This window comes from Diabrotica undecimpunctata, chromosome 4, assembly GCF_040954645.1.
Source record: "Diabrotica undecimpunctata isolate CICGRU chromosome 4, icDiaUnde3, whole genome shotgun sequence".
Lineage (NCBI taxonomy): Eukaryota > Metazoa > Arthropoda > Insecta > Coleoptera > Chrysomelidae > Diabrotica > Diabrotica undecimpunctata.
Genome location: NC_092806.1, coordinates 53315633 through 53339168, shown reverse-complemented (window position 1 = coordinate 53339168; position 23536 = coordinate 53315633). Strand labels below are relative to the sequence as shown.

Here is a 23536-nt window from a genome sequence, read left to right as displayed (position 1 = left end):
AAAAATAATGACGATACCGTTTTTAAAATTTTATACTATAAAGTGGAATAAAATGTATTCGATTAGAAAATGATCCCAACAAAATAATGAATCTTTTTTTCGTTAGTCAATGGGGGCCTTTAACTTATTTTATAAGGTCCTAATACTGAAACAAATTACTCATTTTTAATTAAATCGTAGTTTAAATAGACTTGAATTGATTACAGTATAGTTTGGATTTACTAGCAACTGATAACAGAATGTAAATAAATTGAAATTACCAGTATCTAAAATCAATTTTATTAAATCAATTCAAACACGGTTTTCCCTCTCAGCCTATTCTGTACATATTTGCCAAGCTTAAATAAAGATTTTATATCTAAAACACCATTAGCTGTTTATGATGTACTATAAATAAGAATATAAATAATGAAAGTTTTGTTTTTTGTATCAGCATTCTTCCAAATTAATATTAATTATGAAAATACCTTGAAATGTGTAAATGAATATTTCAAAAAATGTACGCATTATCTCCTTAGATACAAAACACATTTCAAAATAATATTAACGATGATAATTTATTCACCTACAAATAAAAAACAGTACGTCATAATTAGGTTCGATTAGACGGTGTTGCCAAAGTTAATGTATTGTAAGTGTAGTTGATAAGTCGACAGTGATGATAGGAATAGTTGAAGATTTACAAAAATTAGTACGGCTAATTATTATAACAATGTTTCAAAACAGCAAAATATACTTTAAGAATAAAACTACTGAAACAGAAATTTATAGTAAATTTAATATAAAGTCACCAAACAATACTTTTATATTCTTCTTCTTCTTCCTTAGCTTTTCCTTATTCTTCGTCACCACTCATTTCTGTCCATCAGGTCTTCTTCATCTAAACCTTTCTTTCTTGATTCCTCTGCCTCACGGTCCTTCCATCTTCTCCTCGGATTTCCTCTACCTCATCTTCCATTAACTGCTAACAGCTCTATCTTTCGTCTTACATAGTTTTCATCTTTACCTCTGACATGACCAAACCATTGCAGTGTTTGTTCTTGAATCTTCTTAAAACTGTAGTCTCTCTCACTCCCTAATAAAGTCGTTTCTGATCCTGTTCCTTTTGGTCTTACCCAACAGCCGCCGTAACATTTTCATTTCAGTTACCTCCATCTTCTTTTCCTGGACCTTCTTTACAGGCCACACTTCACCAACTATACCAACGCAGGTCTCACCACAATCTTGTATATTTTTCCTTTCAGTCCTTTCCCGGTTTTTAGATAACAAAGTATGCTGTTGGCTCATTCGCTTCCAGTTAAATCAACTAGCCTGTATCATTCAAGCAGCCAAGGTATTTTAATTCTTCTACTCGTTCTAGCTTTTCTCCAAGCAATTCTACGTCCCCAACCATTCCTTTTCCTCCCAACCACATAAACTCTGTTTTCGACCTGATAACCTTAAGTCCTCCCTATTTAAATAGCCCTTCTCGAACACTCCAACTTCGCCTCCAACATTTCTTTGTTCTCCTCTAGTACCACGATATCATCAGTAAAGAGCATTGATCAAGCAGCCCCCTCCCTTATTTTCTCTGTCAGTACATCCTAAATAAGAAATAACGGATAAGGACTCAGTGAAAAGCCTTGATACAAACCAACTGTCACTGGAAAACTTTTGGTCAATCCGACAGCAATCCTTACTTTGGCGTACACTCTCTCATACATATCCTTCACGAGCCTTACATACTTCTCACGAACCCATTTCTCTTTCATATATCTTCATAACTCTTGTCTAAGAATTGTGTCGTACGCCTTTTCAAGATCTATAAATATCAAATGTAGCACTCTTTTCTTCTCGCTGTATTTCTCTATCGACTGTCTCAATACAAAGAAGTCATCCGTTTTATCCTTCCTAGCATAAACCCAAACTGTTCTTTTCCTATCGATGTCTCTCTCCTTTACCTTTGTTCTACAGTTCTCTCCCAAATTTTCATGGTGTGTAACCTTCATCCTTCATATAGAATACTCATCATTTGTCACAAAATATCAACCCCTTCCTCTCCTAAAGCCTTTCAAACCTACACAGTTATTCCATCAGGTCCTACTGCCTTACTGTTCTTCATTCTATTTAATGCCTCGACAACTTCATCTCTCGATTTACATTCTTATTTGGGTTACCGCATCCTCTGTCTCTCCTCTGGTGTTCTTTATTTAGCAACTTGCTAAAGTACTTATACCATCTTTGATTTATTTCAACTTCGATTCTTAACACTCTTCCATCCGCACTCTTAATCTAGACTAGACCGCGTGTGGGTCTAGTCCGTTGATGACTTGTGTAACCTTTAGCAATGCTGAAGCAAACCTTTTCATCCCGTCGGGTGTTTTTAACTCTTCATACAGATGTGCAGATGATCTATCCTTAGCAGTAGATATAACGCGCTTTGCTTCCTTCTTTGCCACCTTGTACATATGCGCTCTACAAGAAACAAAAAATGAAGGAGAAGGACAATAAAAATTAGGTGAATATATATTAATCTAAAGTGGAGTAGCAAAAGAAAACAGGGCCAAAGGAGGTGTAGCCCTACTAAAACACGAAAGATACGAAAATCACATCAAAGAGTGTCAATATCTATCAAAAAGAATTGTAACAGCAAAAATAAGAATGGAGAAGGAAGACCTGAATATCATCGGAGTAAACGGCCCAGAAAATAACAAGCTCAAATAACAAGGGAAATATTTTATGACAAAAATGTTAAAAACGAAAATGGTGCACTGATGATAAACTTCTGCATAAATAACGAACTACACATTTTTTGACCACAAAGACCAACACAAATATACATTCAATAATACTCGTGGACAAAGATCTATGAAAGATTCAGTTATAGCCAACAGCGATATACGTCCATCAAAAATAGTCAACGGAAGATGCCACAACTCGGCAGAAGTAGGTTACGACCATAGCCTAGTATTATGTAAAATAAAAATCATTATGATATACTTCACACCCAAGAGAGGGGTAAAATAGAAGTGAAATATTAGAAAACGATAACATCGAGAAGCGTTGGAAAAACTAAAAAACAACATAAATAAAGCAGCAACACGATCACGGAGAGAGAAAATAACGAACACTAATATATCAGGAAAGAAAACTCCATTACTACTTTTATTGGTATATTATAATAAGCCATATTCTAGATTTAAAATAATTTTATTTTTGACGTTTTATTTTCCACTTCGGAAATCGTTCTCAAAATTCTTTCCGAAGTATAAATTATAACGTCAAAAATAAAATTATCGTAAAATTAAATTGTGGCTTATTCTCAATAAAAATAGTAATTGCATTAAGATGCCACAAGAAAATAGCTTCAGAACAAAATTAAGAAAACCCCATGGTTTAGAGAGGAAGAAGATAAATTGTGAAGAAAAGAGTAACTTTTTACGAGTAAAGTACAGAACACACAGCCATACAACCACTATAAACGAATCAGAAGTGAAACTTATACTTTAGTCAGACAAATAAAAAGATAACACTGGCAGAGCTTCCCAAAACAGATGGAATACGACTTCTACGGAATACACTAAGAAATACGCCAAAGAAATATGGAGAATGATCGGAGGACAAAGAAAGAGATGAACGAACTAATAAAAATGAAACTCATTAAGAAGGAAACATGGGCAGACTATTTTTGATTCCTGTTGTGGATGGAGAGATAAAGGAAGCATTAAGGAAATTAAAAATAGAAAATAATCAAGAGAGGATACATAGCAACCGTATAGCAACCAACAAAGTCATCATAACCAGAATGATCGCCAACGTTCGGAACCGACAGGCAACCTAAGAAGAAAGGAGAGGATAGAATACCGAATAACTTTTAAAGTACAGAGGATCGGATCTCACCAAATAACTATTAAAGCTAATCCAAAAAATAACAGCCAGCATACTGGCATTCTGGCACACAAAAAGGCTAAAATGCATGGTTATAACGGCAAATCTGGAATTGCTGGATTTGGAATTGGATGGAATTTAAATATCTTCTCATCACACTATATAGCCAATAGAAGAGGAAGATCAAATGAATAGAGCAAACACAGCCGTAAGTTGCCTGAATAAAACAATATGGAAAAATAAAAATATCGGGAAAGAAATGAAAGGAAAAATTTACAAAACAGTTATCAAACCAATAGGTAATGGCATACACAGCAGAAACACGACCTGACACAGAGAGGACAAAAGATTGCTACAAATAGCAGAGATGTAAACCCTTAGAAAAATCGATGGTAACACACTATTGGACAGAGCTAGAAGAACAGATATACGACGGAGATGGACGTGGTCAGTCATGGACTTGGTAAGACATAGAAGAGTTGAATGGAACGATCATATAAGCTAAATAACAACAAATAGAGTATTAAAGATGGGGAGATACGGAACCCAATAGGAAGAAAATCAGTGCGAATACCACGAAAACGATGAAACTAAAACTTACTAGAGACACATTGAACAACAGACATATATAGTAATTACTATTTAAATGGGAATAAGCCACAATTAAAGGTTAAAGTACGTTTATTGACGTTTCAATTTCCACTTCGGAAATCGTTCTCAAAATACAAACATAGAACGATTTCCGAAGTGGAAATTGAAACGTCAATAGACGTACTTTAACCTTTAATTGTGGCTTATTCCCATTTAAATAGTCATCATCATTTTGGCTTTACAACCCTGTGTGGGTCCTAGCCTCCCCAAGAATTTTTCTCCAGTCGTCCCTATCCATCGCCTTCCTCCGCCAAGCACGTATTTCCATATTTCTCATGTCTTCATCGATGTTATCTAGGAATCTTGTTCTGGGTCTTCCTCTTCTTCTTTGACCAATAGGTCTATCAAGGAGCGTTTTTCTAGCTGGGTCGGTTTGCTCCATCCGCATAACATGGCCTACCCACCTTAGACGTCCTATCTTTATGTGTTTTACGATATCTGGTTCCTGGTATATCCTATAGAGTTCGAAGTTGTATCGTCTTCTCCAGACACCATTTTCATTTACCGCTCCATAGATGCGCCTTAGTAATAAGGCAAATAGTAATAATTTAAATAGTAATTACTTTAAAATGTCACAAGAAAATAGCTTCAGAACAATATTAAGAAACAGACATTTATGTCTACATAAAAAGAAGAATAATAAAAAGAAGGAAATGATTTTATTTATTACAAGGAATAATTTCCCTAGCACGCTGATAAACTTCACCAGAAGTAGGTACTAGCATTATAGAAGTAAATTAGGAGTATGCACTTGTATATATCTTGTTAGGTGAATGTTCAGAGAGGGTAAACTATTCATACTTCTTGTTTTATAATCAATGAATTACTCGTTTTTTTTTTTATATTTGTGCCTTATGTTTACTTCAATAGATGATTCTTGTCTACTACTTAGGTACATACCTATCGTGTGCTTATTATATTTCTCATATTTTTTCATTCTGGTTCCGAGGCTTCATATCGGTTCTTTGAGCCTTGTTTTCTTTTACAATGGATAGGATGCTAACCTGGCCCATCAACCCTCCTCTTTTATCCGGGACATGAACGCGGCTTCTGAGCTACTCAATCCACTCAGTCCTCGCGCTCATACCCCCAGGCAGAGTTAAAGAGCTTAAAAGTAAGTAAGGCGGCGGGATCTCTTAATGACACAATATGGAAGAACAAACACCTAAACCAAGACACAAAAACAAGAATCTATAAAGCAGCAATTAGACTTATATTAACATACACGGCGGAGACAAGACCTGATACATCTAAAACGAGACGACTACTAGAAACAACAGAGATGAAAATACTCCGACGAATATCAGGGAAAAGTCTGTTGGATATGGAGAGAAACGAAAACATAAATGTATGGGTGACAAAACAGAAACAGGAGTGGAACGAACACACTAGTAGAATGACAAAGGATAGGATAGTACGAATAGCACGAGATGTCACCAAATGGACGAAGAAGTATTGGCAGACCAAGAAAAAGATGGTGCGATAATTTAAACAATTTAGGAGGGTAATATTGAAGAAGAAACAGGCTTGAAAGCCTACATACAAGAAGGAAGAAGAAGAAGATATTTTTTCATTAATGTGCTGCAGTTGTATTATTTTTTCTTTGTCTTAATTTAACTTTAACAGATTATTTTTGTTCACCATCTACGTATCTTATACTTATTATATAGTTTAATTATAATAAGCATAGTTTTCCATTAATGCGCAACTGTTGTATTATTTCTTCTATTTCACTTTTACAATGTTAAATCTGGTTTATCTACATACCAACGTAAGAAATGAACGTTATAATCATTGTTTCCCAAAAATTACTTATTTTTTTAAAATATAGTTTTAATTGCAAATCATCTCGCTATATGTTTAAAATATTATAAATATAAAAGAAATGATGAAATTTTATCATTAAATTACGATATAACAAAGATATACAAACTTAAGCAACCGACAACGCTGTTTAAGCATCCCCTCCTCGAAAATAATTATAAAAGCGATTTTGGCTCTATCTAAATGTAAACAAATCAATTGTGTGTTTAAAAAGTTCGATCGTGCCTAGGAGAAATCACTGTGGAGAGTGACTTGTTCACTGCTGTAGGATATTAGTTGTAGTTTAAGTGACAGTTTTAATCAGTAGTTTATTTAAAATGGGAAGTGCACAGTCAGCTTTAAATTTTGGCGCTGGACCTGCCAAGTTACCTAGAGAGGTATGTACCTATTAATTATTTTTTAATCTAATTAATAAATTTTCTTTTTATAAAAATTAATAACTTCATCGTCGTCTGTTCTTCGACTCAGATGTGTTTTTTCCTCATGCTAAAATATTTCCCAATAATTGTTTTCCTTGTTATTCTCATTGTATTGCTCAATTAAGCGCATTAAATCATTTTCTAAAGAAAGAGCTAATGCCCATGTTAACAGACCAGAACAATTCTGCGGTATCCCAAACAGCCACATGGTGAAAGATGTCTAGAAATGAAAACGGGACTTTGTGTATAATACCACATATTACTAAGAAAATATTCCAGGCCCTAAGAGCTACATAAAATTGAGTTTAGAGGAATCACAGGTATTCTCACTGGGTATTGCTCACTCAAATATCATCTGTTTTAAAATAGGCGAAGTGGGCAGATTCAGCAAAAATACAGATACAATTATTCTAAATATTCAAACCATAATTCCTAAATCATAAATATATGGAAGAGTCTTTTTAAAATCTAACCAGGTATCAAAATGTATTTCTAAATTATAATAGGTAGGCTTTCTTTGTAGTTTAGATGATTTGAATTAAAGAATCGAAGTAAAATATACACAAAAAATCGTTTATGTCGCAGCTTTGAAAAGCCTTCTAGATTTCTTTGAAATATACAATCTAACTCCATAGATGTAGGTTTAAAAGTCAACTGTCGCCTAAAACAGGGGGATCACTCCACCTTTTCTTTGTTTTCTTGTTATCTGCCATCTTGTTTCACAGGTAATTGTGTAATTTCGCCCGATTGGTGATTAAGCTTCATTTCTTTCTATTTTTATTCTTCAGTTAGGTATCTTTATTCTGTTAATATCTTCTCTAAGTTTATCTTCCCATATGCATTTGGTCTCCCTCTAGGTCTTTGATTTGTAGGTATCTACTTTAATATTTTCTTTATTAATTATTCTTCTCGTCTTTGGACATGTCCGAGAAATTTCAGTCTTTGAGTTTTTATATGTCTGAAAATATCATGTCCATTTATCTGGTTATTCATCTCGTTGTTAAATAATCATCTAAACTCTCCAACTTTGTCCAAAAATTCTTCTGAGGATCTTCCTTTCTATTATTTTTAACTTCTCTTCGTCTCTATTAGTCAGGCACATTGTTTTTGCTGCGTAGGTTATGACAGCTCCGATTGCTATTTTATATAGTTACATTTTGGTGAGTTTACTGATATGTCTGTCTTTTAGTACTTTTTGGTATTTCCAATATGCTCTATTGTGGGCTTTTACATTTCAGTTATTTCTGCGCTGCTGTCGTTTGAGCTATCTATTGTTACATCTAGATACTTAAATCTCTCTACTTTTTGGAATATACATTATATATCTGTATATTATCTATGCTACAATTTTTCCTTGAGATTAACATAATTATTGCTCTATATCTATCATTGACTTTTTGTATAAAATTACAGCTAACCTATCTTTCTCAATTTCGTCTTAGTAGTAACATATCTTTCTGTTTCTTCTTACCAGTTTTTCACAGATTTTTAATACTTTGGCACAGATTAATTTTGGCCATTAATTTATTCTTGAAGTCTTTTTTAATACTAATTGAAACTTTGTTGTAACTCCCAGTAGAGATTAAGTAGGTACATATTGACAAAATAGGAAAACTAAAAACCCCAATAATCACTAATTGTTTAATAATAAATTAGTAGATTAACGGAATATTGAACGATGAGTTTTTAATATTATTTTCCGAAATAAAAAACAACAGGACAAGCACCTACAAAGTGGGTCAATGAAGTCAAAAAAATGCAGTAAAGTATCATAAGCACTTACCGCCAACTATAAACATTTAGAGGTTAGGATCAGTCATAATGGTTATTACAGAATTTTTTGAAAACGATTTCGAATTGGAAATCGAAAAGTCAAAACAAGTAAAGTGTAATAATTCTCATTACAATTAATTTTAGTTTTATCCCATAAGATCTCTATATTCTAATGTTCTATTCAATTTTGATTAGTTTTATATTTGAATCTATTAATTGGAAGAATATATTGTTCTACAGTAGTTTTTTTTATTCATGAAGAAAAATAATCGACAGTTTTTCTATTTTCTGCTTTTTTTAAGAACTAGTTAGGCAAAATTTAGTTTTTTTTTCATTGATTTCAATCCTAAATCTTCTACTGGTTTATTTGAAAAATATATATAATTATTGTTGCTCATAAGCAAAATTTTAAAATTACAGCGATTGATAGAAATGAGCGTGTGTCTGAATATTTACCTGAATGTCAGGCCTCCACTTCACATTCTCCTTCAACAGGGACACATCACACTTCTCTCGCAGATATCGACAAGACAGTCTTTGAATCTGAACCTGACATACTTTTTTTCCGAGGTTAAATTTGCTCTAAAAATTCTTAAGTTAAAAAAAGCAGCAGGCTATGACTTTATTATCGCTGATATCTTGAAACATCTTCCGGTATGTGGTGTGAGAATATTTTATCGATTGTGTTAAAATCTGGCACACAGGCGTCTGGCCTGAGGATTGAAGAAAGACCATAAACATACCTCTAGATACGAAAGGTCCAACAAATAATTGTAACAGCTATGGACTATTAGCTTTATCTAGCTAATATCATATGACAGTAAAGAGATCTTCTACATCCTGGAACGTCGTCTAGAAAAAATCCACAAGAAAACTGAATTTCTGTAGTTGCTGTATATCCATAAATCACAAAAATATTTATTTAAAAACTCCTTTATTTATTTAAAACCCTATCGGGCTACATCACAGAACGTTTTCGGAATAACTATTCCATTATAAGTGCTATCTGGATTTATATGTTTGAAGCCATTAAATGCATATGTTTAAAAACGCTTTAAATATAATGGAATGAATTTTAAATTACAATTTTGATGTTAAAATCTAGGATGGTTAAGTAATAAATATAACCTAGTATCAAGATAACCTGGCATATATTCAAATGGACGGATGCCTATCTGACGAACGCACTTTGAAGAAGGGAATACGTCAAGGATGCATTTTATCTCCCTTATTATTTAACATTTATTCAGAGTTCTGGATGATTACACTTTCCTTAAAACTGAACAATTGCGTGTGAGGTAGTCTTTTCTATGATATATCTTGGAGCTCTAGCTAGCAACACAGGCAGTTGTGAATCCAAAATTTGAAGATGCATACAACCAGCAAGAGCAGCAATGACTGAACTAAAGGAGCTATGGCGTGATCGTCTCATTATTATGACAAATAAGAAGAGACTCGTTTCAACTCTGATTCTGTACATATTGTACTATACATGCGAGACATGGACAGTCAAAGAATCAGACGACGCATAAACGCTTTTGAAATGTGGGCATGGGGACGACTGCTTCGAATTCCATGGTCACCTCGGCGCACGAATGTCTCGGTTCTAGATGAAATTAAATCCAACCAACGTCTCTCTAGTACTGTTTACTCTGAAGTTTTAAAGTTTTTTGGTCATATCCATCGAAGCGATCACAAAATGGAGCGGTTGGTGGTCATGAAGGCCTTAGGCCGAGTCAACACCAACGCAAAGGCAGATCTCCACAGCGATGGGTAGACATTACAAAAAATCTTCTCAACAAACAGTATACTGAGTTAGTAAATGTAACAGATGACCGTGACCAGTGAAGAAATATCAATAATCAAACTATGCGAGCTGCTGAAGCTTAGTGATGAACCATAACACATCTCCTCCTCTATATTTTCTCCTTTGTAAGGATGTAGTAACGTCATGTAATTTATTTGACTATTTCTGTCCAATTATGTCTCTCCTGCGTGTGTTGTTCTGCTTCGGAGAATGAGTAACCAGTAATATCCTTTATTTGGTCCGATCATCGTACTTTAGATCTTCCTCTGGATCTTTTACCCACTACGTTACCTTCAACTATCATTCGCTCCATGCCTTCTCTTCTTCTAGTTATATGATAACACATCTGTTAAGATGTTAATGACCAAGGTGATGAACAAGTTTACAGCGAATAGAGAACAAATAAAAAGCCTCCAGTTACTGTGATACTTAGATCCAAAGATAAATTGAAAATAATTAAATAAATAAAGAAAACCAAATGATAATGAATATTTTATTATTAATGGCCAAAATATCGGACGTGTACATATAAAAAATCTTGGAACTTTAATAAATGGGAGTAATGAATTTTTGTAAAGAAAATAACAACCAAAATTGAAATGGCACGTAAATCATTTATGAATATGAAACAATTTTTTGCAAAGTGGAAGTTCGAGATGTGGCTTTACAGAAAAATACTGGGAATTATGCTACGTAGACAGAGTCACGAATGAAGAAGTCTTGCGAAGACTGTCAAAAGAAACAAAACTAAAAAATAAAACAAAGGTCCAAAAACTACAATACTTTGGTCACGTAATGAGGGGATCAAAATACCAGCTTCTAGAGAATATCATGCAGGGAAAGATTTTAGGAAAGCATAGCGTTGGAAGGCGACGAATGTCATGGTCGCGTAATCTCAGTTTAATTGCTCGTATATCCAACTTTTTAGAGCAGCTATAAACAGAATACAAATAGTCATGATGATCGCCAATCTTCGAAAGAAAACGGTACCTTAATAAGAAGGAATAAATATAATTAGAAAAAAGAATAAGATTATACCAAGAAGAAAGTGATGAAAAGAAGGTGGTGGTTGTACAAGATGGTAGAGATAGAAAATCACGAATTGGAATATAAAGCAAAGCATAGAAAAAAGCAGAAAAATATTATAAAATCTAGGTATATTCAGAGAAGATTGCATGTTTCTGTATTTGAAATAACTTTATAAAGTAGAATAATAGAATTTTCTCTATCTACAGGTCCTTGAATAAACCATTTTTGGTTTTAATTTTTTGTTAATTATTTGTTGTCTGAGTCAGTAGATGTTTTTATGCTCCTAAGTTTCCTCACAAATAATTCTTTTTAAGAATTCGTCCGTACAGTATTATAAACATTCACCTATAAACCTTATTCAAATCATTGTAATTTATTTATTCATTGTAATCATTGTAATTTATATGTGCGTGTATTAGCCGTATAGATAACTGGTAGGTAACAGAGCAAGTTGCTTAGTAACTACATTCTTTCGATTGATATTGGGTTCAAAAGTAAAAACAACTATACAAGGTTATACGAAGACATTCAAGGTAACTGCTATCTCAGGCCATTGACAATTATAAACATATATGATAGATATCGATGTGCTTAAATAAAATAGTAAATTGAAATAATAACTTAATTTGAGAGGTGTAATTAAGATGAAATAAAATACAAAAAAAATCATGATTGGTCATACAATTTATCTTTATTTAAAAGACAGTTGTGTAATTTTTATTCGAACGTATTGTGCCAAATTCTGGATCACACATTCATATTAATGCTGTGACTATTGTATTCCAAGCCGTAAATTATTTCTGGTCTACAAGCATTTGCTGTCTGAAAGTTCTATTTATACTCTGATCGACCTGCAATACATCCTCCATCATAGTTTTGGTCCAAAGGTTAAGACTTCTAAGAAAACCTTTTAGTCGTTTTCTGTGCATTTTTACTGTTATGTGTACATAGATGCTATGTACACTTTGCCCCCTTCGGGTAGATGATATCTAAGAATAAACAGTATCCAGTGTGAACGCCCGTGAGTGCTATTAATTCAGATTTCCAAAGCCACATCCATCAGCCATTAGAGAAAATAAATATTTTGGTGATTTTGAATTCAGCCGTTTTTTCTAACACTCTTGAGCTCAAATATCTTCTTCTTATTCTTCCACTGCTGTTTTCTTTTCAGGAGTCGCTGTTTCTTACCCTTCGTCGCCACTTATTTCTGTTTATCGAGTCTTGTTCAATTAAACCTTTCTCTCCCAAGTCTTCTACTACACAGACCTTCCATATTCTTTTCTGTTTTCCTCTACCTATCCTTCCATCATAAGTCACTTCTACCAGTCCTTCTACCAGCTTTATCCTTCGTCCCACATTATTTTCATTTTTACGGCTGACATGACCAAACCATTCCAGTCTTTGTTCTTGAATCTTTTTTGAGACTGTAGTCATCCAGGTTCTTTCCCTAATCAAGTCGTTCCTCATATTGTCTTTTCTATTCTTACTCAACATCCACCTTAACATTTTCATTTCAACTACCTCAATCTTCTTTTCCTCAATCTTCTTTAGAGACCACAGTTCACCGCTATACACCAACGCATGTGTCCCCATACTCTTGTATATCTTTCCTTTTAGCCCTTCTTTGATTTTTTGATCACAAAGTACCGCTCATTGGCTTCCAGTTAAACCAACTAGCCTGTATCCTGTACCCAGCAATTCTATATCCCCAATCATTCTTCCACTTTCAAGCTACATATACTCCTAATATAAATAATTTTAAGTCTATCCTCTTCAGTAGCTCTTCTCTAACCGTTCAACTTCTGAACTTCTCCTAAAACAGATCTTTTCTGTCCTCCACTAACACGATATCATGAGCAAAGAGCATTGACCAAGTAGCCCCCTCACTTACCATCTACGTCAGTACATACATAACAATATTAAACAGGCAGGGGCTCAATGAAGAACTTTGGTCCAAAACAACCGTCACTGGAAAACTTTCGGTCAATCAGACACAACTCATTACTTTGATATACGTTCCCTCATACTATCTTTTCTTCTCGCCGTATTTCTCTACCAACTGTCTCAAAGCAAGCAAGGCATCCGTTGTCCTCCTCCCTGACATAAACCCAAACTGTTTTTTCCTATCAATGTCTCTCTCCTTAACCTTTGCTCTACGGTTCTCTCCCAAATTTTCATTGTGTGCGACATTAAAACTTTAGCCCCCTATAGTTGTTACAGTCCTTAATGTCCCCTTTATTATTATGCAATGATAACATCGCACTCTCTCTCTATGTATTGGGTATCCTCTCATCCTCATATATACATATTATCATTTGCCATAAAATATCAATCCCTTCCTCTCCTAGAGCCTTTCAAACCTCCACGGGTATTCCATCAGGTCCTACTGCCTTACCATTCTTCCTCCTATTTAACGACTCGACAACCTCATCTCTCGCTATCCCTGGTATTATATTCTCATTTTAAATCCTCTAAAATTAAGAACGAAGGTATTTAATGCATGCGTCCTACCTATTCTGACATATGGTGCCCAGACGTGGACGTGTACCAAGAGCCACTTAGATAGAATAAAGAAAACTCAAAGAGCTATAGAAAGACAAATGTTGGGAATGTCGTTGAGAGATAAAAAGAGGAAAGAGAGAAATGGGCTGGGCATAACCAAAGATATCAGGATGGAAGATGGAATAAAGAAATTGGCCGCTGGAGACCATATACTACAAAAATGTCAAGAGGTCGACCGCAAATGAGATTGAAAGATGACATTGAGCAAAGCGCAGGTCCAATGAGGAAAAGACAAACAGAAGACAGAGACAAATGGGAGAGGCCTATATTCAACACATGAATAGATAAATATAAGGTTGAATGCTCGAATAAATGAACTTTGATCAAATAAAAGGCATATATCGAGCACAGTTTAATTTAATCTTGCCCAAGTACTTTCGATCCCTAGATCATCTTCAGGGGCATTTCGTCAATTGCGGCCTATCCGACAAGAACAAAATGTCATAAATATATAATTGTACATCACACTACACTACAAAAGGACAAACAAACACTTTAAAATTATTGAAGAAAAGCAAAAAGCAAGAAAAGCAAAGAAAAGCTTTTCTTCAATAATTTTAAAGTGTTTGTTTGTCCTTTTGTAGTGTAGTGTGATGTACAATTATATATTTATGGCATTTTGTTCTTGTCGGATAGGCCGCAATTGACGAAATGCCCCTGAAGATGATCTAGGGATCGAAAGTACTTGGGCAAGATTAAATTAAACTGTGCTCGATATATGCCTTTTATTTGATCAAAGTACATGAATAGATTTTGGGCTATAGATAGATATTCTCATTTGAGATCCCGCATCCTCTGTCTCCCTTCGGATGTTCATTATTTATCAACTTTCTAAAGTATTCATACCATCTTTGTTTTATTTAAATATCGGTTTTTAACACTCTTCCATCCGCACTTCCATCTCTTCATACAGCTGTGCAGACGATCTTTAATTAGGCTGAGCTCAAATATCTATTGCTGGTAATTCTGCTTGAAACATTGTGCGAGTACAGTTAGGGCACGTCTTGTGATCTGAATGATTTTATTTTATATTTTCATTTTATGTTTTATATAGATTTGTTTATTTTTAGTAAATTTTGTTTTTGATTATTAAATAACAATTTTGTTTTTTGTTATAAAAAAAATAATCCAGCATGGATTTTTTTTTTGATAAATAATCTATAATATTTTTCAAGATATTCATGAATTCTTTTGCCCCAACTCTTAAAAATCTCCATTCAGGTCACAGGGTTTTAGATAGTGACCCTGTATTAGCCACTGTCTACAGTGATCATCGTTACATGTACATGTAGTAGAGGAAGAGCTAAAAATACTTACACTGTAAAAATACAGTAAGACACTATCTCGTTGCACCTGTAATTCTTAGAAAAACGCGTGGTAGTGCTTTTTACAACTCTATCATTGCATTTTACCACTTTGTTATATTCCACCAAACCAGCGTAGAATAAGCAATTGCAGCTCAGAAAACCATTATATCCAATAGCCCGTTCTATTTTTCAGACTCAGACCCCAAGGTGATGATGATAGTGTGTTTGTTATGGAAACTAGTCCATTTGCCATTTTAGACCTCATGTTTTACCCCAAAGACATGTTTCAAACTTATAATTCTACTGGGGAAATACTTATTCATAATTATTAAAGGCTAATTTACAGAATGTACGTTTTTTCCACGCCTCTCTTTTCAGCGATCCTTCTTTAACCTAATATGCCTTGCTTTATTCGTCATGGTATTGCTTCAGTTTTTATGCATTCATATTTTCACTTGTACAGATGCTAGAAAAACCTTGGCCAATTATTTTGGGTAATGATTTATATGTTTTACTTCGTATTTTTGAATTCATATGTTTATTACTCAGAAATATGAACATTATCATTAACAGATAAGGTATTATCTCTACATAGTTATAAATATAGAATTTTCCATGGATACCATTTTTCTATTTCGAGTATTTCCTATTATGCTGTGAACCCAATCAATAACCTTGAACGTGACAATTGACTATCGTAAATGTATTTAATGAGCCGCAAACACAAATAAAGATACTACTTTAATAAGTATGTATTATTAATTTCGAGACATTTTAACCATATAAGAACTATAGTACCAATGAAAAAGAATATACCTAGTTTATAGACTAATACGAGTATTTTCATATATCTAACAGCTAATAGATATAAAAAAAATGTAGATAGATAACGGCACAATAATAAAAGAATTATAAGTACAGGGGCATAAACAAATATTTTATAATAGTAATATTTAATAAATATTGAATATCTATAAAATACAATATTTACCTATTTGAACGGTTGAAAATGCTTTGTTTTATGATTCATAAGGATTGTATTCAAGGAAATTGATAAGATAAGTTATTTATTTGTTTCATCAATACAGCACATCTGTTTAAATAATTATAAAAAATGCATATTTTTATAACATAGTTACAAAGAGTGAACTAAATAAATTATTAGAGGGATGAAAGTTCACCGCAAAGTAATATCTTTTATTGGAACAACACTTAGTAATGTAGGTATAGGATAAAAATCTTAAGAAAAATTTAAAGCATCTGCATTCAAACTCAGCAGGAATATAACTTTAAGTTATATTTCAAAAGCAATGAATAGAGATAATAATTTTTTAAACGAATTAGTATTTTAACGAGAACAGTATTTTAAATGTATCAATCAATAATATTCTTCTAAATGTTGATGTCTTCTGTTGGATATTTTGTTCATTGGCTCTACTACTATATATTATACTAGTCCTAGTCGATGTATTAACTGAGGAATACCTATTTTAACTTAGGGGAAGCAAATCTGGAATTCTAACCTACAAATTTTTTGGTCTGCGGAGTATTTAAATTTTCTACGCCCCGTTTAAAAAACGAATACCTACCCAATAGATTCGCCTCTCCAGACAATTAAAATTACTATCGAATTAAAATTGGCTTTATACTAAAACTATTGTATTGTTGCAGGTGCTAGAAGAGGTCCAAAAAGAATTCCTTTCCTACCAAGATTCAGGAATGAGCTTGATTGAAATGAGCCACAGAGGCAAGGAATATACCAAAATCAATAAAGATGCACAAGCGGTTATTAGAGAACTTCTGTAAGTATCATCATGAGAATACAAAATTTAATTTTAAGTTAAATTCGTTTCTTCCAATATATATATATATATATATATATATATATATATATATATATATATATATATATATATATATATATATATATATATATATATATCTTAACAGTTACGTAGTTATTATGAATGTTGGATTTTTTTTCAGAATCTTATTCTCTTTTTACGCTGTCTCTCCATCTATCCCTATTTTAAGTGGCACGTATGCGGCATTAACGAAGTTCGTCAAATAACTTGATAATAAATAACTCGACTGTATCAGTCCATCGGGTTGGTGATCAACCTCGACTTTTTCTTTCCTCCGCTTTTCCTTGAAATACTATTCTCTCCATATTATCGAGACGTGTTCTACATATGTTAAAAGGATGTTAATATTTTTGAATTTATGGAACTGAAAAGACATTGTGGATTTTTAATCTCTGCAAGAATATATGTATTTGTTCTTCTGACTCTCCAAGGAATTCGAAGCATTCTTCTACGACACCACATATCAAATGCATCTATTTTTTTCCTGTCTGCTGTTCGGATGATCCACGTCTCAGAGGCATAGCTAAATATTGGGAAAACCAGTGTTCGTACGAGAATGATCTTAGTGCTTTTTCTATGTGTGTATGGTTTCCATATTTTAGTGAGGTTGGACATAGCGCTTCTACCCATCTGTATGGGTAATCTGTAATATCCTGTTCATGGCTTCCATTGTTATTGACGGTGCTGTCTAAATAAATAAAACTTTCAACTACTTCAGATCCAGCGACATTATGAATTTCTGTTCTGCTATAGTTGGTGCTATCGATAATCATTACTTTTGTCCAATTTTTATTAATTCGTAGTCTATTTTCCACGCTAACCCTTTGTAGTTTGTCGAGTATCAATATATGCTCTTCCTTACATTGGGCTGTAAACAATGTTTCATCGGCAAAGCCAAGATTAGATACCGTGACTCTACCTACTGAAATGCCGTATTCTTATTCATCTAGAACAAGTCTCATTATGAGTTCGCCAAAATAGGTTAAATAACCTTGGAGATTATTTGCAGCCTTGTCTGAAAGTTAGCTTGGGTAGTAACAAAATGTAACAAGAAGTCTTCCTTTTATTATTACATGAGTTAGTTTGGATTTGCTGTAGTAGCTCCTACAAATGCCACGTGTGTGTGAAAAAATTCCCCATGTCTTACGTAATACGTAGCCCTTATATATTTGTAAAATTTTTTTTTGCTTGGAATAATATATAATACATTTAACCATTTTTCTTTTATAGTAATGTTCCGGACAACTACAAGATTCTGCTTATGCAAGGCGGTGGATGTGGAGCTTTTGCCGCAGTTGCCATGAATCTTTTGAATAGAACTGGAACCGCTGATTACGCCGTGACTGGTACATGGTCCGACAAAGCAGCTAAAGAAGCATCCAAATATGGAAACGTCAATCTAGTGTTTCCAAAAGCCAACAAACCGGGCAGTATTCCTCCTCAAAACACTTGGAAAATGAATCCAAATGCTTCCTACGTATACTACTGTGATAATGAAACTGTTGATGGTGAGTGATATAACATTTTCCAAAATTAACATTTGTAATATTTCTATCGTTAACTATCTTTCTATAATTTTACTTATTGTTGTTTTCTAACGTAAAATAACTGTTTTCTTTTTTTAGGTGTTGCATTCCATTACATTCCCGAGACCAATGGCGTTCCTCTAGTCACTGACATGTCATCCAGCATAATGACCAAAAAACTAGACATCTCGAAATTCGGCTGCATCGTAGCTGGTGCTCAAAAGAACATTGGACCTGCGGGAGTAGTAGTGGTGATTGTCCGTGAAGATCTTCTAGGAAATCCAATGAAATGCTGCCCATCCGTAATGGACTTCACTCATATAGCCAAAGAAAATTCTGTACACAACACTCCAGCAACATTCTCGTAAGTAATCCGTGTAAGGATTTATTAAAAATGACATATACATATGAGTATCTCTCGATACATTTCAATGACAAAAAAATATCAAAAAGAACATATTCGCATTTCTATAGATTGTATGAAAATGCAGAGCATGGGCTGAGCATGTTGTGTTCAGTTGCGGTACAATTGCTTGATAAAGACATGAATATCTGAAACAGATCTTTTTAAAACCTGACAAGGTTAAAAAAATATTATATAAGGGGAAATTAGACTTCCTTAGAAGCGGTTACTGAAACTAATCGTAGATATAAGATATGCATAAAAAATTTACGAAGCCAAACGATTTCTTTGAAATTTACAATTTGCAATCTACAAATTACATGGTTGCTAGATTTGTCACTAGACAATACCTTTCAATTAAGTCTATAACAAGGTGGAATATAGTTACGAATTAAAGGATAGCTGTTTTTAGACAATCCTCAATTAGAAACTTCATCAATTAGATAACATTCAAGTAGTTGATATGGAATTGCTCCTGATTTCAAACCATCTGCTCACTACAAACAATCCGTGGGTAGGAAAATATAATAATGGGAGAGTATTCTTGCAGACAACCACTAAAAACTTAAACTTTGGTATTTCGAGTTCCACTTCTTATTAACAAAAATGGATTAGTCATTCTTTTCTTTTCAGTTTTCTGTTTCTGAAGTGATTGTACAATCCAGATTCCATTATCATAATCTATTTCTTTAGAGAATAATTCTGGTTCAAATATACTTATCTTCTTTTATTTTTCAGAGTCTACGTCATGGAGAAGGTACTCCAGTGGATTAAAAGGAACGGAGGTCTCGAAGCAATGGAAAACCTAGCGATAGAAAAGAGCAGTTTATTGTATAACGCCATGGTTGAATCTAACGGTTTTTACACTTGCCCAATTGATGAAGACGTCAGAAGTAGAATGAATGTACCATTTAGAGTAGGAGGAGGCAACGAAAAACTCGAAGAACTCTTCTTAGTAGAATCAGAGAAAGTTAAGATGTATCAATTAAAAGGTCACAGATCTGTGGGAGGAATCAGAGCTAGTTTATATAATGCAGTTTCATTAGATGACGTTAAATTGTTAGTTAAATTTATGAAAGAATTCCAAGCGCAACATGGACCAAAGTGATGTCATTAATAATTGTGTAAAATAAATAAAATTCGACATTTTATTTTTGTCTTTTCTAATTGTAAATTTGTTTTATATTTAAGACTGCTCTATTTCGGGATTTAAGATGTTATGTGTACATATTTTTTAATAAATATTTATTTTGTAATAAGTGTCACTGTTTGCAACTGTTTTTACGAAAAATCTCTTTCGCTCTTGTCTTGTTGCTTTAAAAATCAAATAATGCATGGTACTGAAACTGAATATAGGACGTCTGAGATGGATAGGGCATGTAATGCGGATGGAACAAAATGACCCAGCTAGAAAAATGCTCTTTGATAAACCCACTGGTCAGAGACGTAGAGAAAGACCCAGAACAAGGTTCTTTGATAACATCGATGAAGACATGAGAAATATGGGAATACGTACTTGGCGTACATATGGGAATTTCTGAGGAGGCTAGGACCCACGCAGAGTTGTAAAGCCAGAATGATGATGATGATGAAACTGACGATATTTATTTCTGACAGATGACGGTGAAGATACAATTTTGTAAGAAAGGGATGATTGTTAAAAAAGTTGTCAAACACGGCAAGGATAAATACAAAAACTGTATAAAATTAGGACATGCAGGTGATATAATCATATAGTAACTGAAAAGAGAAAAATAAAAATAGTCTTAAAAAGAGTTCAAGAAAAAACAGGTTGTAAGACCTAAAAAAAATAAATTGGAACAAAATCGTTTCACATAAATAAAAAAGTAGTATAAGGAGATAAAATAGGGACGGATATTAAGGGGCCAATAGGAAGTTGAAACTCAAAGATGAAAATTTACACGATATGGTTAAAGTTAATATAAATGTACTCGTATGTCCAATACAGAACTACTTATTCAGGGAGATGAATTAAATTGATAAAAATAGTAAGACCAAAGATAATAAAAAAACGCGGAAACAACATTGATAAACACTAATCAAGCGTGGACAAAAGATCCTAGAAACACAAACTAGGTATGATCTAGACTAGAGAGTCCCTCAGTAAAAATTTTGGGGAAAGTATAAACTTGTTTAAAGGCGTAGAGGCCATAAATTCAGCAGCAGAAACAGTAAGCGAAGATGTTATGGCGGCTTACCATTAAAACTGTCCAGACAAAAAGAGAAAGAATACGGATAGTAATACAGTTTGGTGGTACAACGGCTTAAAGAAGCTTAAAGGGCTTATAAGCTAACGGTATACAATAAAGAAATTCGGAAAGTTAAAAGGAATTCATTAAGAGAGTTTTGCGAGGAGATTGCAGATATCCCTGCCTGCTCTCGAATCCATAAAGTTCTGGCAAAGGATGGTACTATCAATAAAGAAGTAGGTTTCCTACAGAAATCTAATGGCAAATTTACGGAGACCAAATAGGAAAGTCTTAGGCTCATAAACACGCACTTTTCGGCCTCAACAATTTTAAATAATGCAGATAAGCGAACCAACATAGATCAAAGGCCGACCAGGCCAAGTTCTATAGATTGGGAAATAGTCACAGCAACCAGAAGATCTGCAGACCAGCAGAATCAAATGGGCGATACATAAATTTTACCCATATAAGTCTCTAGGGGTAGATGGCATATATGCAATACTTTTTCATATGAGACTAGAGGTATTAATACCACACATATGCAAGCTCCTCAAAGTCAGTTTAGCATGGGAGGTCGTATCGAAAATAAGGTTTAAGTCATATACTTGCCTAAGGTAGGTAAAGTATCAGACTTAACACCATAATTATATGGAAACGATAAGCTTATCATCTTTTCTAATAAAAACGATGGAAAAGCTTCTAAATAGATATACAAGAGACTAAGTGCTAAGAGATAATTTTTTAAGCAATCGTCAATATGCATATAAACCTGGTAAATTTACGGATTCAGCGTTGGATGATCTAAACAGGCTTATTTCAAAATTAATGGTGGGCAAAGATATTTTTATCATTTTACAATTCTATTCTTCAAAAATACTTAAAATCCTGTGGAGTGAACGAGTCACAAATGATGAGATCATCAGAAAAATTAAAAAGAACCAAGAGGTTCTAACCAGCAACAAATTTCAAAAGTTACAGTACATCGGACACATTATGCGGAATGATCCAGATATGCCCTCCTATAAGCCAGCCTATAAGGAAAAATATTTGGAAAGCGATGTCCAGGAAAAAAAGAACATCCTGGTTAAAGAACCTTAGAACCTTGTTTAACGCAACATGTGTGCAGCTTTTCCACTCTGCTCCAGAAAAAATAAAGATTGCCATAATGATCGCCAACATTTGTCACGAATAGGTACACCGAGAAAAAGAACATAGCCAGAAGTATATCAGATGTCCCATATTTTCATTCTTATGGTCTGAACATATTTTCGGACATTTAATGCCAAAATACACGATTTGACCAACATACTACCAATGCAACCAAGGTATAATATTATCCCTCACCCGCTTACATTTTCTGTACAGGACAGGATCCCTGCTATAAGGATTGGCCTGTCAGTCAACGTATTGTTGCCCTCAGCCGACTAAAAAATATCAGTACTTGGTTTAATACCCGTTCAATCCGCATTATGATGCTACACATTAAACTAATCTAGGGAAAATGCTCATTATTTAAGTGTATACTTCTATGGCTATTAAGGGAGTGTGAAGAATTTTGTTGAAAAGTATGTATACTACGAGACAGAAATGTACAGTGTGAAAATATGATTCAAATTTGCCACACTGAACAATTCGTCAATATGAACATTGTTTATAACAATGTTTAAATTACCTAAGCAAAGGCTCTTTACATGAAAATCCCCTGTAGATAACAAGAATATAATTATAAGAAATCACATTATATAGATTTTAATAAGAAAAATATTACGAACTCTATTCAAGCAGTAAAGACTTAGGATGGAACAGATATAACCTGGGACCACAATCTAGTAGTGGCGAAAATGAATGATAAATTATTGAAAGCATTAAGTACATGTCAAGAAACTTACAATAAAATTTACCATGATATTCAAGGAATTACACAAAAAATAACACCTCAGTTTATGCTCACTGCAGATTATGGGACATGAAATATTAATATCTTTAAAAACACACAAAATTAGAATAGATGGCACATGAAATTCTTGAGTACCTTGAATTCTTCAATTCATGTGCCATCCATTCTAACTTTGGCTGTTTTTAAAGATATTAATATTTATGTCCCATAATCTGCAGTGAGCATAAACTGAGGTGTTATTTTTTGTGTAATTCCTTGAATACCATGGTAAATTTTATTGTAAGTTTCTTGACATGTACTTAATGCTTTCAATAATACTTTTCTTAAAACAAATTTAGTACAGCTCTTGCCGCCTACTTATTTTAGTTCAACGAACTTCCTTTGTCCAGAGTTGAG

The 23536-nt window shown here is 33.6% G+C and overlaps 1 protein-coding gene across 1 annotated transcript; it reads left to right on the top strand.

The window, feature by feature from the left end:
- The first annotated feature begins 6552 nt into the window (after window positions 1-6552).
- Window positions 6553-20293, top strand: LOC140439519 (phosphoserine aminotransferase). The gene is made up of 5 exons (XM_072529485.1): window positions 6553-6719; window positions 16911-17041; window positions 18335-18612; window positions 18730-18994; window positions 19772-20293. The coding sequence occupies exons 1-5, from the start codon at window positions 6660-6662 to the stop codon at window positions 20139-20141; spliced, it is 1104 nt and encodes a 367-aa protein (XP_072385586.1). The 5' UTR covers window positions 6553-6659; the 3' UTR covers window positions 20142-20293.
- Window positions 20294-23536: the final 3243 nt, after the last annotated feature.